The sequence below is a fragment of the Cryptotermes secundus genome, unplaced genomic scaffold (genome assembly GCF_002891405.2).
Source record: "Cryptotermes secundus unplaced genomic scaffold, Csec_1.0 scaffold704, whole genome shotgun sequence".
Lineage (NCBI taxonomy): Eukaryota > Metazoa > Arthropoda > Insecta > Blattodea > Kalotermitidae > Cryptotermes > Cryptotermes secundus.
The window spans coordinates 384941-400940 of NW_019731232.1; the positions used below are offsets into that span (position 1 = coordinate 384941).

At 34.4% G+C, this 16000-nt stretch overlaps 2 protein-coding genes across 11 annotated transcripts in view; one reads left to right on the plus strand and one right to left on the minus strand.

The window, feature by feature from the left end:
• The window catches only part of LOC111866596 (sodium bicarbonate cotransporter 3), a 239096-nt gene extending 232144 nt beyond the window's left edge, over positions 1-6952 (plus strand). For 8 of the 10 annotated variants that reach the window (XM_023855710.2, XM_023855707.2, XM_033752348.1 and 5 more), the window contains one exon: positions 4537-6952. In XM_023855710.2, coding sequence (XP_023711478.1) covers positions 4537-4617 — 81 coding nt within the window. In that variant the 3' untranslated portion in view covers positions 4618-6952. The remainder of the gene's footprint in view (positions 1-4536) is intronic. The other 2 variants (XR_004513233.1, XM_033752345.1) reach the window with 2 other exon arrangements.
• A 2868-nt stretch (positions 6953-9820) lies between these two features.
• Positions 9821-16000, minus strand: part of LOC111866598 (peroxiredoxin-6) — a 9793-nt gene continuing 3613 nt past the window's right edge. Inside the window, exons 2-5 of the mRNA XM_023855717.2 lie at positions 13681-13837; positions 12823-13040; positions 11986-12061; positions 9821-11881 (exon numbers count right to left, since the gene is read on the minus strand). Of these exons, the coding sequence (XP_023711485.1) occupies positions 11753-11881; positions 11986-12061; positions 12823-13040; positions 13681-13837 (580 nt within the window). The 3' untranslated portion in view covers positions 9821-11752. The remainder of the gene's footprint in view (positions 11882-11985; positions 12062-12822; positions 13041-13680; positions 13838-16000) is intronic.

The following is a 16000-nucleotide window of genomic DNA, read 5'->3' on the forward strand; positions in this document are numbered from 1 at the left end:
CACTCAGACATCTTGAATTTGCCATTATTCATTTATTAAAGTCTGTTTAATAAATGACACTATCTCTTTTTTCTATTAATTGCTCTAGGTGGTAGTAAATAAGCATTTCTTCAGACAACTATTGGTTACCATTTCAACCCAAAATCACTTACATCCACCAATATGATCTCAAATATGGTTTCTTATCTGTATATCTCCTGTTATTGTATGTTTCCTGACTGTTTTTTCTGTTCATAAGAAGAATAACATTAAAATATGCCTGCCACAAATTCTGAAATCAGTGATATCATTTCTGTTTCCTTGTATTGCTGTCCAATATAGTTTGAAATTGATATTATAAATCTCATTTTGTATATACTTTGAATATTATTTTGTAGATGTGTGCATAATTAAGATGGAATGCTTTTATTTTAAATTATGGAATGCTGTAGTAGATAGGAATACCATTCTGGAAATGTAGATTGGGTCTGGTTTTTTTGCAGCTTTTGAAAATCTAGTCTCATGCGTTCCTGCTATTGTCATATCAGTGATATTCAACATCACCCCCTCCCAAAATTGAAAGTTCATATTAAAATCAGAGATATGTGTATAAGCATTATCGTTATCATCATCATCATCATCAAATAAAATATAACCACTTGCTTCCATGTTTCAAAGTTCCTTCCTTGAACATTATTACCCATTTAGAAAATTACATGGATATACTTAAAGAAGGAAATTAAACCAAGAATATTGTGAGTGATCTCAGATAGAATGACCTTTCAGGTTTCCAATAATTAACTAAATTTTCCAGAAGCTAATAAGTAAAAATACACACTTATACAGACACACTACACCATCATACAATCCAATTTTCCATTTGGAAACCAGTCTAGAAATTGATGGTGTTTTTATGGCTGTAATTAGGAAGAGTGTATGTTCCTGCATCCATTAATCCAAAGATAATATTTTACTCTTCAGTACCCACCATCTATACTTCTTCTGGGTCAATAATACTAGTATCATATGTACTTGTTAATTCTAATCCATAACCAGGTATAATTCTTAACATATGTTAGCTTAAAATAAGGTTATATACAAGAATACTGTAAGAAAAGAGAGACAGAACACCAGCCAAGAACAGTCTCATCAAAATAACACAAAGAGATTGTTTTAATTTGTGGAAGTTCAAGATATTTCATACATTTTAGTAATATAATTTTCATCCAGACTGTTTTTTTTTCTTCCAAATTTTTCTTCAGATGATATTATCATCACATTAAATCTCACATTTATATACCTTTATTCTTTGTATTGTTTTCTTTTTCTGTACTACCAAACAGTAGCAGAAGAAACTGGGGAAGTTGCCATGGGTCTCCTACAAAACATAAATAAAATTCATGGATTTTATTGAGACATTTGCTTCTGTAATATCACGAAGAGTTTGTATGTTTAATTACTATAAGGAAACAACATCAGCAACAAAATAATTGTAATAACCTGAATTTATTGTTACTGGCAGAGGCCTCCACGTTTTCATTCCACCCAGGACTCCACAGCTGTAAATCTAGCCCTGCTGCAGAATCAGACTATTTTTGTTTTCATATCATCTTATGCAATTTTTATATTACCTTTGGCATTCATTAAATTCATTATCTAGAATACTGTAACATGTTGCGCGACTGNAATTTGATCTCCATGTTCCCTATACTAATGCACTAAGTGGTGCCCGGGCAGAGAGTTAACTTTGACTTAGCTTTTAATTTTTGTTATCTCACTGCTGTCATTACATGAAGGTATCCTTCTTTTAAGGGCATTATTCTATAAAGCTGTTAACACTCTCTTCCCTTGTCTGTGTCTCCAGCTCCCCTATATATTGTCATGTTTCCCTTTACATTGACAATATACATCTTCCTTTCTCTTTTCCTTCTTGTTTACTAAAGATTTCCTACATTTTGGCTTTTGTGAGGACCCTGAAGACAATAGGGAATAGTGTATTTAGTCAAGCCACAGTAGGGCTGGAAGATTTCTTTTTAGTCACCCACATGGGGTCTCTTTTTAAGTGACAGGGTCAGAAATTCTGTCCTTCACAGACTGTTAAAATTAATTCTTCACACTCACTGAACATAAAATATTAAACAAGAAAATTAATAATGATTTATTCAAATAGATATCCAGCTCTGATTGGTGCTTCTGTTCATTTGGTGGGGGGGGGGAGCTCATTTGCTCCTCCCATACCCAGCTGTAGATATAGCAAATGAATATAAATTTGTGTAGGCGAACTACATGGTGGCACATGGGTCGTAGCTTGCCAACCTTTGAGTTATATTATGCCCAACAAGTCAGTAGTAGGGGTACCATGTTTTAAAAAAGAAAACAAAGCTAGAACAAATGTCTGTGTTTACTCTTTGTATTATTTTCACAGTCAGAATTTCTAAACCTTAGGTCATTGATTCTGAAGCTTTTGTACCTAGCATCCCACTGGTCATTTTGTCAAAAAGTTTAGTTCTACAATTAGTATAAACAGAGCATCTCTTGCTCCAAGAAGTCTGTGCACATTGTAATATGAAATAATCATTAATTGAGGTTAAGAACTTAATGAATGTAAAAGTTTTTGAGAATATATTTTCAAGGCTATTTCTTGTAATTTATTATCTATACTTATCAAAACAATTTATTTATAAGAAGAATGCCATCTTCTGGAATTCTTCATAGTCACCGCTGTGAAAACCTCGAATCTTACAATTTATTTATAAATTCACAAACAGATATGTTTTGGCTTGTCGGCCACCATCATTGCTTCCAAAGTGCTGAAGAAGGCTGACAAATTGGAATGCATGTGCTACTGAATTTACAAATAAATTGTTGCGATGGTTGCAATGTGTTGTACGTGGTCAGTTATAAGAAATAATCTTAATAATTCACACTGTGGACTTGAATTTATTCAAGATACAGATTGATTAATATTGTGACATGTTGACCCCTACCTCCCCAGCGGCACGTAGCAGTAACGTAGCGCTCGCGTAATAGGCAAGTCATCACCCCGCAACTCCCCCCGCGGTGACGTCACGAGCGGAGCCGAAGATAGCAGAGTCCCCGCAACCTTGAAGCTATGCAAAGCTAGTCAACAGCGGTGACGTCACCAAGGGGTAACAGCGTCCTAGGCTATACGCCACATCACACTAGCAACAGCGAACGGAATAAAAGCCGGCTGAGCAGCAAGCGAGAGTCAGTGCGTTATCAACGAGTTCTCAGTTCGCAAGTTACGAGCTACAGACGCATGTGCGAGAATCAGTGATAGTTCAGGATAACCAGTTATATCTGGAGTGTGTAATTCAGGGAGACTTGTATAACTCCCGCGTTATTAGTACGTGAAGACAAGTGAAGATCGTGTTAAGAGATTTTGTTGTAGGGTTTGTAAAGTGTGGAAACCCGTAATATTGTGATAATTAATTGTAGCCGTTATTTGTAGATTGTTAAATAAACCAATTAACCATCTCTACGGCGTCTTCAGTAACGAAACACGTTACAATATAATTATGTAAAAGAATATAGTTTTATTATTAGAAATATGATTATAGTGCTGCATTAATAAGAAACTTGCTCTTAAAAGGCGGGAAAGTTTTTATGTAAATGACTTTTCTGTGAGTGAATGAATCATTATTTTCAAGACCTCATGCCCCACTCTGCCAACTCTCAAGTACCACCAGTGGGACATGTTTTACCAGTTTTTGGCTATTTTCGCTTCTCTCAGTCCTTATTAAAGTGAAAGTTTTGCAAATTGTGCTCTTTCTGATCTATAGTACAGCTGTCTTGTTAAGCAAGCTGCATACAATTTGAATTTTTGGATATTCAGCATACCTGTACAAAATAAATTTGAAGATTTCAGCATGAACTCATCAAAGTATTCACAAAACAATGTTACTGGAATTTAGATCTGTCTAGTAAATTAGTGTCTTCATTTTCATCCAGTTATACTGCACAGCTCTCAAAGTAGGTACAGTAACATAATCAAAATGAGTAGATTAAGTAATTAATTAATCTTTAATTATCTTAGTATACCAGTGGATTTGTCCTTCTCTAACTATCAAATGAAAAAAGAAAGTTTTATATTCTCATATTAAATTAACTATTGGTCTCTTACTTTCCCTTCACAGTATAGAAACATTTTACCATCTTCACCTTCAATTATGCCAGTTCCTCTAGGTGAATGATAGGATAGTGCCTTCAAGTAGGTTTTGACCACCAGTTTCAAGTCCTTAGTTACTCATTTACTTACCATTTGTGATCATTTTCTCATATTATTTGACACTAACGTTCTGCAGTTGGAGAATCATTATGGAATAATTCAAGCATCAGTTCATTTTGTCAAAACATTTTATGTTATACACCACATTTGCAAATGTTTCCTAGTTGTTTCTCTAGTAAACACTGAAGATGTTTTTTGAAATGTTAACTTGAACCACAATTTTTAATGTCCCTTTCTGCTTCTCCTGGCCTACCATTGTTCAGCATAAATTGATTTGAAAGTAATTGAACAAATGTTTTCTGTTACAGATTGATTCATGTCACACCATTGATTTTGGTACTGCAAATAGAAAAGCAAATGGTTTGAATGCAGCTGAGACTTCAGTATAAATATATATAGGTAAAACAATCTAGTACATATGTAAAAACTTGAGGCAATGTTTTATTACTACAAAAACATTGTGTTTGTTTTATGATATTGCTAAATGCTCTGCCGAGGAAGTATGACAATCTGTGTTCATTTTTAGTGTTTTGTGGGTACGTGTTTGTCATCGTATATACAAGTAGCCTGATATTGCATACTTTGGTATTGAACTGAAACATAATAACAATATATATGGCACAGATTGTCTTCACCAAGAGTTAAACTTACAATTGGCCTCTGCTTCTGCATAGAGTGGGAATGATTTTAACCAGCAGTAGTATACTGTGATCATTTGTGTCACTTTAATTCCTGACACTGTTTTATGTAGTTCTGCTCTAATAAGAGGTGCCATTTATGGTACCATCTGAAGCACATGATTACCTTCTGTGTTCTTTGGTTCATATTTGTTCACTCTATTGGTATAAAGTGAAATGGAGTAAGTACTTTTCCTACATACTACTCTCTCATATTTTCAAATGTTTAATGTACATCTGATTAGTCTAGTTAAACAACATGAAAACTGTGTCATTGTCCAATTTAATATTATAAAAATTTGCATTAGAACTTGGTTGTGATGGTCAGGTTTGCAGAAGTGCTATTAATGATATACTTAAGTTTGCCAGTTTTTAAAATGTTAATTATGCAATTATTTTTTTTCTTCCCAAAAATGATCTTCCTACTCTTTGAACATATTGAAATTTATGTTTGAATATCTTATATGGTTGATTTCCTTAATAAGATGTATATATTGCTTGAACTGCTGAACAGTCAGAAACATGTTTTCATCATTATCATATCATATTTTATTCTTAATGTAACTTCTGTTTTCATCTCATAATTCAGACTGAATGAATGTATGTGTACCTATAGTGTTAATCAACACGTGTTTTATTGTTTGTAACTTGAATTTAATTTGCATTTCTTATCTTCAAGATATAATTTTCTTGTCTTCCATTGGAATGCAGTAATTTTTCCCTCTCTGACCGATTATATTAACATGGTATGCTTTGTTTTACACTAATATGTTAATATGTAGTAGCATCTTAGCTTGCGGCCATTGTTACCAAGTTCTAATGTCCACTTTTGCAATATGTGCCAACGTGATAGAATAGACGGCAAGTTGTTATTCCAGTCATTATCAGTGTTTATATACTGATATCAGTGTACAGTGAACATATTCTTGATTAACCGTTTAACTGACATGTTTCTTATGTGCTAGGCCAGCCCAGCTGCATTTTTCCTACCATTTTCATTTTTTTAACTTAAATCTTTTGGCTATTTTATGACTTAAAAGTTTCTTCAGTTCTTCCATACATGGCATTGCGTGATATTTCATCTGCTAGCACACAACTGACTTAAATCGGCCAATAAGAAAGGTGAAATTGGTTGACGAAGAAGTATATGCCTCAGTGCTACTACAGTAGCGCTTAGCAATATGGACATTCTCATATAGTGCTACTGTAATTGTATGTAGCAATTAAAAGGTTAAGTACTGGCACCACTGAGACAAACTCTTAATGTGTTCATCTTTACAGTCTTTTTTCCTAGATTTAATCTTATGTCCCAATGCATTTTGTTATCTTTCTTCTGCGTAAAGGCTTTGTCTTCCCTTCTATTTTATGTTCTGAGACATGAACTTGCTCTTGATGCATTAAATTCGATATTTTACTGATTTCCATGAAAATGTTTTAATAACCATTACATTCCCCACTGAAGTAGGTTTGGATACATTATCAGAAACATAATTTTTAAGTATATAAATATCTGAATTAAATAATAATTGTAATAGTCATAATTATTATTGGAGTACATTATTTATTTTAAATCTGTAAATTGTTATTACTTGTATATAATGAATGCAATAGAAAACTTCACACATCTGCCCTTTCCCACTTCTTTGTAATTAGGAAATACATAAATTGTCAATGATATTTAGAATTGTCAGGAATGCCCAGTCTTTGTGTATATTCTTAGTATTCACAAATTACAGAAGTGTGACAGTACTGTGCTGTAGTTAGTCATAAATGTTGTCTTCCTCATTGTAAAATAATTGCCATATTTGTCATTTGTAATTTTCAATTGTAAGCAGCTATATCAGTTATTTTAGTCCATTTTTGGAAGTGCATTTGTGGTAACTAGAAATTAAATCAGAATTAAGAGAGACCTGTTTCAATGCAGAATTACTCGGTTTTTGGACTGTTTCCATTGTGCGGTATTCTGGAGACTAGAAAACATGACATTTTTGAAACTGGATCTGTTTCTGTCCTCAGGTTAGCTCTTTCTAAGGGACCCAACTGAGTAGGTGTCTCCCCCACTCACCTGAGGATGAAAACAGATCCAGTTTCTGAAACATTGTGTTTCCTAGTCTCCAGAATACTGGACAATGGAAAAAGCCAAAAACCCATGAATTCTGAGTATTATACACCATCATCAGAACCCTTTAGAACTTGCCTGTTTTTACTGATTGCTTAGGAACTCACAAGCAATGTAGGCAATGCCAAATTATTTTAATGCTCATTACAACTACTTTCAGATTTGTGGGGAGAAAAATGTCTTTTACTTCAGATAAACACATTAATAAGATATCCTTTAAAGTCTCCTGACTTTTGTTGATCACAATTTACAAGTGTTAGAAACTGGACAAAGTTTAAATTTTGGCCAGGTTTAGTAATGCTTCTACATATTTTATATAAAGAAGTTTTGTAAAAAAAAATGTTTAACATTATATACTGAGGGGCACTAACAAATTGGGACAGCCTCCTGCCTACTCATAGGTTTTGCCGTTGGTTGAGATGATCACTTGCCATGTTGCAGGATTGTCCAATGATGCATACCCTTCAAAAGTTTCAGGATAATCTCTTATACTTCAAATGAGCCTTTATTATGTAGATATAGAATACTGTAATTGGTGGCCACCCTGCTTTATCGGGAAATTGTAAAAGTTGGAGATTAAATCTCATTCAGGATTGAACAATCAACCTTCTTGGTGTAAGATTTACAAGTCTTGCAATTACAATATTGTGTTGTAATATGCAGATTTAGTCTTCTGGAGGCAATTATTCCATTGACAGTAAGATTACAATCCAAGTTTTAATTTTTAAAAATGAGATAAAATGGACATGTGCAATGGACATACCTCATGTTGTATGCACATGTAACATAGGCAAAATGAAAGTAATTACTCATGATGGAGTTTGTAGCAAGAACAACAGTACCACATTGATTAGGAATTAACTTCACTATATTTAAAACATTTTCAGAAAGTACATAGTTTAAGCTGAAAATGTAAAATGCATTTCATGCAGTCAGTGAGGCAGAGATTATACTGTAACTATTACATTGTGCCTATTCATGGAACTCAGTATTTCAACAAACATTCACATATTATTAAGTGAATATTTTCAGACTGGTACTAATCAACCGTCACATAATTCAGTATCCTGCAAAATGTTGTAGACCCTTGGTCAGAACTCTTAAATTCAAGATTGAAGATATTTATGCATTTTTCTCACTTTTATATGATTCAGAAACAAGACATAAGAACCAATAATTACTTTTGCATAGAATGCTACATTTTATATGCTGAGATATTGTATTAAATGCTCATATTTAACTTGTTTGAAATTTTTCCATAGTTTGGATCACAGCCTAATTATAAATGTTTTAGGCATTTTCATATTTTGATAAGTATGGCATACAGAACACACATACAGACTTGAAAACGAACATCACATTTAAAATAATATAGTATTAGTAGCAAATCCAGTTCTTGTGTGTCCCTGCAGTTAGTTTTAATTCAACCACAGTTTACAAGGTCATAAAATACATCTTGCCATCAACATTTCTTTTCATAAATTCACATAAATTTTAAATTTGCTTTACATGTCCTTTTACATTTGATTGCATAAAAACATATATGTTGTAATTTGTTTTATTAAGACTTTAAATGTTAAAATGATGCACTGACTACATGTTTTATATAGTAATAAACTGTAATTATAAACCTTTTTACAATAAAAATTTAAAGCTTGTAAAGTTTTCAATATGCACGATCCTTTTTACATGATCTGTAAACAAGAGAGAGAATTGTTTCATGTGCTAACAAGTAGAATAACAAGGAAAGATAATGTAGGAATTGAAGGAGTGATGTAGTTTTATAACCAATGATATTATCTCATTTTTATATGAACAGGGATAGCGTAGTCAGTATAGTGACTGGCTACAGGCTGGACGACTGAGGGGTCAGAGTTTGAGTCCCAGTAGGGTCAAGAATTTTCCCTTCTCCATGTTATCCAGACCGGCTCTGAGGTGCACCCAACCTCCTACCCAATGTGTACCATGGACTTTTTCCCCGGGGTCAAAGCGGCCGGTGCTTGAAGCTGACCACTCAACTCCAGCTAGTGCCAAGGTCAAGAAAATGTGGATCTATATATCCACTTCCCCATACATCTTCATGGCATAGTGCTTAATTAGTTAAGCACAGGGACAACTTTACCTTACCTTATAAAAACAGCTTTTCTTAGGTTAAAGTTGGAATAAATACAGTGAAATCCAAATTTAGTGTTCCTGCATTTAGTGATATCCCACATTTAGTGAATATTTTTTTTTCTGGTCCCACCTAATGCAAAATATACATATTATATTTTCCGATATTGGTAAATAACCTCCATTTAATGTAAGGAAATTTTGTACCTTTCAGGACTTTCTATCTTGATTTAGTGTGATTGTGGTTGAAACAACAATGAATGTTCATGTTTTATATCTGCTGGAAATTCTTACTGCCTAACGTGATTTTAATGGGTGATATCACAGTTTGAACACACATCAAAGTCATGTTGTTTGGGGTATCAGTTCCCGTGATTCTGAACATAGGGTTTTCCACTGTTTACTTCATGTTTCATTAATTCTTTAAGAATTAATTTTACCATATTTATTAAGCAATTGTATTTATTTGTGTAGGAAGAGCTTCTTTAATTACTTAAGTTAGGAAATTATTTTTGCCATTACTGTATACAGAAAAAAATATAAGAACTGCAGTTTTCCATAACCCTGATTTAGTGTAAGAATACTGATTTTCCCAGACACCCATTAAATAGGGATTTCACTGTACAAATTATCACAGAAGTCCCCTCTGTGATAAATACTTACAGAAGAAGTGGGGATAGTTGATTCCAAGTTGATACTGTTGATTTTATTTCTACTAGAGACAGTATAGATATATATCATTGGCAAAATAAAATTGGTAGGTGTTATTTGTCCTTATACCACTGTTAAAATTAATCTGATACAATATGTATAACAGCTTGAAAAATGTAGTTGCCTGCTCACCTGAGAAAACTGGAAGTTTACAGTAGTAGTTTATATTAAAGGATTTTGTTTCAGTTATTTCTTTTTAAATTTGTGTTAATGTGTTGGCAGTATTTTCAAAGTATTTACTTATGTTAAGTATACAGTGCAGTACCTTTAAAAATTAATTTTTTTTAAGTTTCGGTCATCAATGTTTTTTGTTGGGGGAGCTGACTTCAGAGTCATCCCAGTGGCACTGTTTAAAAACATTTCATTTTCTTCACTGATTAGAGGCTCTAAGTTAGTAATATCATGCAACAGCAATAATATCGTTTCTCTCATTTGAGGGCAGTGAATAAATATCATTTGACAAGTAGGAACTGGAATATTTTCTCATGCCTTGTATATTATTTATCCTTCAATTATATTGAAAGTGCCAAGAAAATACAGTTTAACAACTTTCTGGTAAATTGCTTTATGTTCTGTCTATATGTACTTAATTTCTCAATCTTATATAGTATGTAATCCTTAGTTCATTATATTGCAACAGTTCCACAGTTTGCGAGTATAGAAACGTAAGTGTATGGAGATTCTTTTTCCTTGTAGTAACAGTATAATATATGTGACAAATACATGGTGTGCCAACTCTCAAGCCTTGACTTGAAATGCTAGAGACTCATGTTTGAAGATACTACAAGTTGTCCAGGCTTAAGATTACTTTTGTAGTATTGTTTTAAGAATAAATTGAACATGAAAAATATGTGTTGAATAAATTAACAGCAGTACTTACCAGAGTAAGTACAAATCGGTTTTTGAGTGGGGGAAAGGATGAAGTTTTCTAATTTCTGAGCTGTTCCTTCCCATTAACTAATAACACAATTGTCACTAAGCCTGGAGTTAATATTTTTGCAGCTCCATCATAATATTGCAAATGAAATAAAATATGGCAGTATTAAAGGTGTCTCTGAGTGAGTGCATTCATAAAATGGTTGACACAATTTTCTTCTTTATAAGCATGTGATTGGAATCATATTGAAGTTGTAAGTGAGGTTGCTGATCAGTTTTCTGTGATATTTTCCCACTGTTGCACTATTTCATGAATCATACTTCAACAGGTAATTAATTTATGTGTTAATGTCATATGAATTGTTCTTGTAAGAGTCATAAATGCAGTTCTCTGTTCTTGTTATTTTAACATGCTAGATACCTGCTGAGTCAGATATATATTATATATATTTTGCAGTGTTGATTCTAAGACAGTAAAATAAAAGAAAGTTCTCTTCCTGAATATCATTAAATTTTCTACAGACTGTTCCTCTGATTAATTGATAAAACTTTAGTTATTATTCTTTGTCTGTGGTAAGAGAGATCCAGAACTCTCATATAAATTATTTACTTTATATTTGTTTGACTTCCTTTCAGAATTGTATATTTTGCAGTTCATTTACCAGTTTGGAAGTTATATTGGGAGAATTTAGTGTAAGACTGTTTATTCCAGACAGGCTCTGAGGCCCACCCAGCCTAATATCAAGTGTGTACTGGAGCTTCTTTTCATTGTGAATGGTGGGCAGGTAAACAATTAGGAATGAGACCACCAATAGTCTACTCTTGTCTGAAGAAACAGGAAAATCATTGCAAACTTAAATCAGGTGAACATGCATCTCTTGAATAAATGCCTACAGCAAATAAGTAGTACTTTGCAAATTTATTTTGCTGTTTATTTCATTGTATATAATATTAGTTATGAAATCTTTATCAGTGCAAATATTCCCAATAGCAAAACAAAATACCATATGCAGGTGAAATAATGGAGGTTCAGTAGTCGGTTGTGGTTCGCACATAAGTGATCCCTGAAGGCATGCTGACTTTATCCACACCCTTAGGGAACAACTTGGGTAGGTCCTCATCCTTCACATGTGGCAGGATCATCACTTTCGTGCCAGGCTGAGAACAGAGAAACAGCCAACTCATTGTATGCAGGCACATATGCGTACTTCTTCATTCAGACTGTGCAATCACAAGAGACAGCTACAGCTGGAGACACTCACCGTCCAGTTGGCAGGGGTTGCTATGACTTTCAGCCTATCAGTAAGCTGAAGGGAATCAATAACTCGAAGAATTTCACTGCAAACAAAACAAATGAGAATTTAATTAATTTATTGTACAGTAACTTTATAATCTGAGGCTGTGATGAATTTATGATATTTGTTAGAAGTAAAATTTATGTCAGGAAAAATTAAATGTATTCTGTACTTATGTGGTAAGGGTCAACGTTAATTCATGATCATTGCCACTTACGGCACTTTCACCACTTTTTTTTTCAGTGTTAGTATGTTTCCATTCGTTGATGTAATATGGGCAATATAACAAGTTTTATTTTAGTAATAATAATTTATGTCTAGAGATGGATGTTTAAATAAGTTAGATATTAAACACGGAATATAATTTTAAAACTTTATAATCTTTCAGGACCAAGTGTACTTGTGTCTGTCTAATGTGGCTGCTGGGCCAACCCTGAATGTGCTCATTACCAGTTTGTTCATTTTGTTCTTCACACCAACACTAAATAACACTCTTTTATATGTTGTTTGAATATCAAATTTGTTCACCTGTTAAAAGAGCATAAGTTGAAGTGATGGTACAGAATCCCTGAATGTGCTCATTACCAGTTTGTTCATTTTGTTCTTCACACCAACACTAAATAACACTCTTTTATATGTTGTTTGAATATCAAATTTGTTCACCTGTTAGAAGATCATAAGTTGAAGTGATGGTACAGAATTGAAATAACTGGAAGAAAAATATTACAACATAGCATATTGACGTGGTCTTGAGGTTATGTTAATGCTTAAACAATGTTGAGGCAAAAATGATAATGAACTCACTCAACATTCCTGCCAGTTGAGGCCGGGTACAGCATGGACAGTCTAAGCTTGTGGTCTGGTCCAATGATGTACAGTGCACGAACAGTCATGGCTTCTGCCTCGTTGTCCTTGTTGTCCTCATCAATCATGTCCAGCCTCACTGCGAGCTCCCGAGTCTCATCTGCTATGATGGGGTATGGAAAGTCCCCACGAATGTCCAAGCAGTATGATTTGATGTCCTGTGCATATATATATTGACATGACATCTAAGAGCCAGAAGAAATATTCCGCTGTGTGGTAACGACAGGTAAACAACTCGGTACAACTGATTTTTATGGCAACAGTTATGAACGAAACAACAGAGAAACTGCTGGAAATTGTTATGGATGTAAGAAGAGGACACTGTTGGGATCAGTTACCAGGCAACAGCTAGTGAAGACACAGAAGATTAGTGAGAAATTGAATGTGTAAAATTAATGAGAGCATTATAATTACTTGTAATTACGATTTATAAATATTAAGTAAAGACAAATACCAATCCAAATCCCTTGTCTAGTGAGTAATACCTGACAATATATTTGATAGAATTAATAAATACAAATTTCTCAGCACAGAGGCTGAAACTTGATGTCATCTGACTCATCTGATGGCATATTGTCTGAGCAGACAAAATCCAACATAAATCTAAGTTAAGATGTTGGGAACAACTACATGATGGGTTAAATTTCCAGTGGTATTGCATTTCCTTTTTATCGTAATCAGACCCACAATTTCCTGTTTGATTTGGTCTCTTTCATGAAAGATAAAGTTAATGAACCCCTTAATAATAATATAGCAGTTTACATTTTTACAAATGAAAAGTGTGTTATATCAACCCACCTTAACCCAATCACTGTGGGACTTCAGTTTGTCGCAAGAGTGAGCTATAACCTTGACTCCTCGCTTCTTAAACTCATGGTCATGAACAGCAATGCGACCCAGCTCTGTGGTGCAGACAGGGGTGAAATCTGCAGGATGCGAGAACAGTATGCACCACCTGAAAGTAAATTGTAAGCGTAAGTGTTGTATTTCACCCATTTAGTGTTTTCAGGTCAGTGTCTTGCCAAATTTGCAGTCAGAATACAAGATATCACTTTCATTAACATAAACATAATATAAAATGACCTACAATAAAAAATAAAAGCCCCTAATTAAGACTCAAATTAAACATTGCTTCAAGAACATTAGTGAATATGGTAGCAAAATGAGTGTAGTAATATTTATTTGAAGTGTACTGTGAGCTTATGGTTGATTTGGTGGTGGTTTATTTTATGTCATTCTCAGTATCCAGACTGTGAGTGTCCAAATTGTAGAATTATTGACGATTTTGAAGGAAGTGGTTGAAGCATAATCAGAGTACCATCCAAGCATTTTCCCAGAGGCACTGAGGGAAACCACAAAGACTATAGACAGGATAGCTGGTGTCCTGGCTGAAAATTGAGCTAAGCACCCCCTGAATACAAACCTAAAACATTACTCCTAGACCAGTGTGACTGTTACAAACTTCAGAGATCTGTGGATCTTGTTAAGGGGACAGTGGATCTTACCTGCAACTCTTAAGCCTTGACCATATACACTTGGTCGTCAAATTATGACCACAAAAAAATGAAAAATAAAAGATGATTAAAATGTAAAAGTTTTTAAAAATAAATTATAAAGATGATAAAAAGATTAGAAATGTTAAAGAATACTGTTAATAAATATATGGCCGACATACGACCTGTCAGTCAGAACGGAAGTCGGTCGTAAGTCGACGATCAAGTGTATAGGGTATACAGGGTGTTTCACGACTCTAGGGCATAACTGCAGGAGATGATTTCCTAGGTCTTTGTGATCAAAAAAGTTCATATAAACATGTATCCGATTTTGGACGGTTACGGAGTTATGACCGTTTTTCTTTCCCGTACACGCCCTCGTGTGAACCGCGTCTGTCAGCTGGCGGGTGGCTATCTTTAGCCAGCTACAGACAGAGCGTTCTCGTTATCTCGACACTTGAGGGCTACGTAAGGCGGGGTGGGTTGGTATGTCCGGCGCGGTTTACAACCGAGCGGCAGCCTGTGTTGCGGCCGGCGGTGGCTTTTTCGAAAATCAGCTTTAAGCGCCAATAAATTCAAATTAACGGTAATTTCACGAAGTTAACTTTACAGTCATACTTTAAATGTATCATATATTATGCTGGTTTATCATTTTGTTCCGTTTATTGTCAGTAATCGTTACCTTCTATTCTGAGTGTAAAACGGTCATAACTCCATAACCGTCCAAAATCGGACACATGTTTATATGAACTTCTTTGATTACAAAGACCTAGGAAATCACCTCCTGCAGTTATGCCCTAAAGTCGTGAAACATCCTGTATGTGTGTGTGTTTACTGATGGAAACATGTGTTAGGAAATTGTTTTGACAAAGTTTCCTTGTTAAAATTCCCTCTGTTTTGAAATACGTTGAAGCTACCATACTTTACATAAAATGAACAAACATACTCATACGGACTCAGCTGAATGTCCTCTCTGTAACTATTAGTTATCATAGGGCATTCATGAAACATCTTGCTGTATGTTACATGTCAATAATCGCTTGATTTTTGTATTGATGGTGAAAAGTATTTCAGTTTTATATTATCTACGAGTAGTTTGTTGGGAAGACTTCAAGGGATTATGTCTATAGTAAAGGCCGTCAGTGGCCGAATATAGACCGGTCTCAATTGCGATATTTGTTTGAGTTCATCAGGGAGTTAAAAATATTTTTTATTAATATTATTCAAGGAGGATGAGGTGGGCAGGGCATGTAGCACGAATGGGGGAGACGAGGAATGCGTATAGGACCTTGGTGGGAAAGCCAGAAGGAAAGCGATCACTGGGAAGACCAAGGCGTAGGTGGGTGGACAATATTAAAACGGATCTTAGAGAGAAAGGATGGTATGGACTGGATTGATCTGGCTCAGGATAGGGACCAGTGGAGGGCTCTTGTGAACACGGTAATGAACCTTCGGGTTCCATAAAATGCTGGGAAATTCTTGAGCAGCTGCAGAATTGGCGGCTCCTCCAGGAGGGCTCACCTCCATGAGTAACTATTATTGTTAAATTTTGCCGTTTCATTACACTGCTCTGAACAGGGGATATACCCCATCTACATTATTATTATTATTATTATTATTCAGGT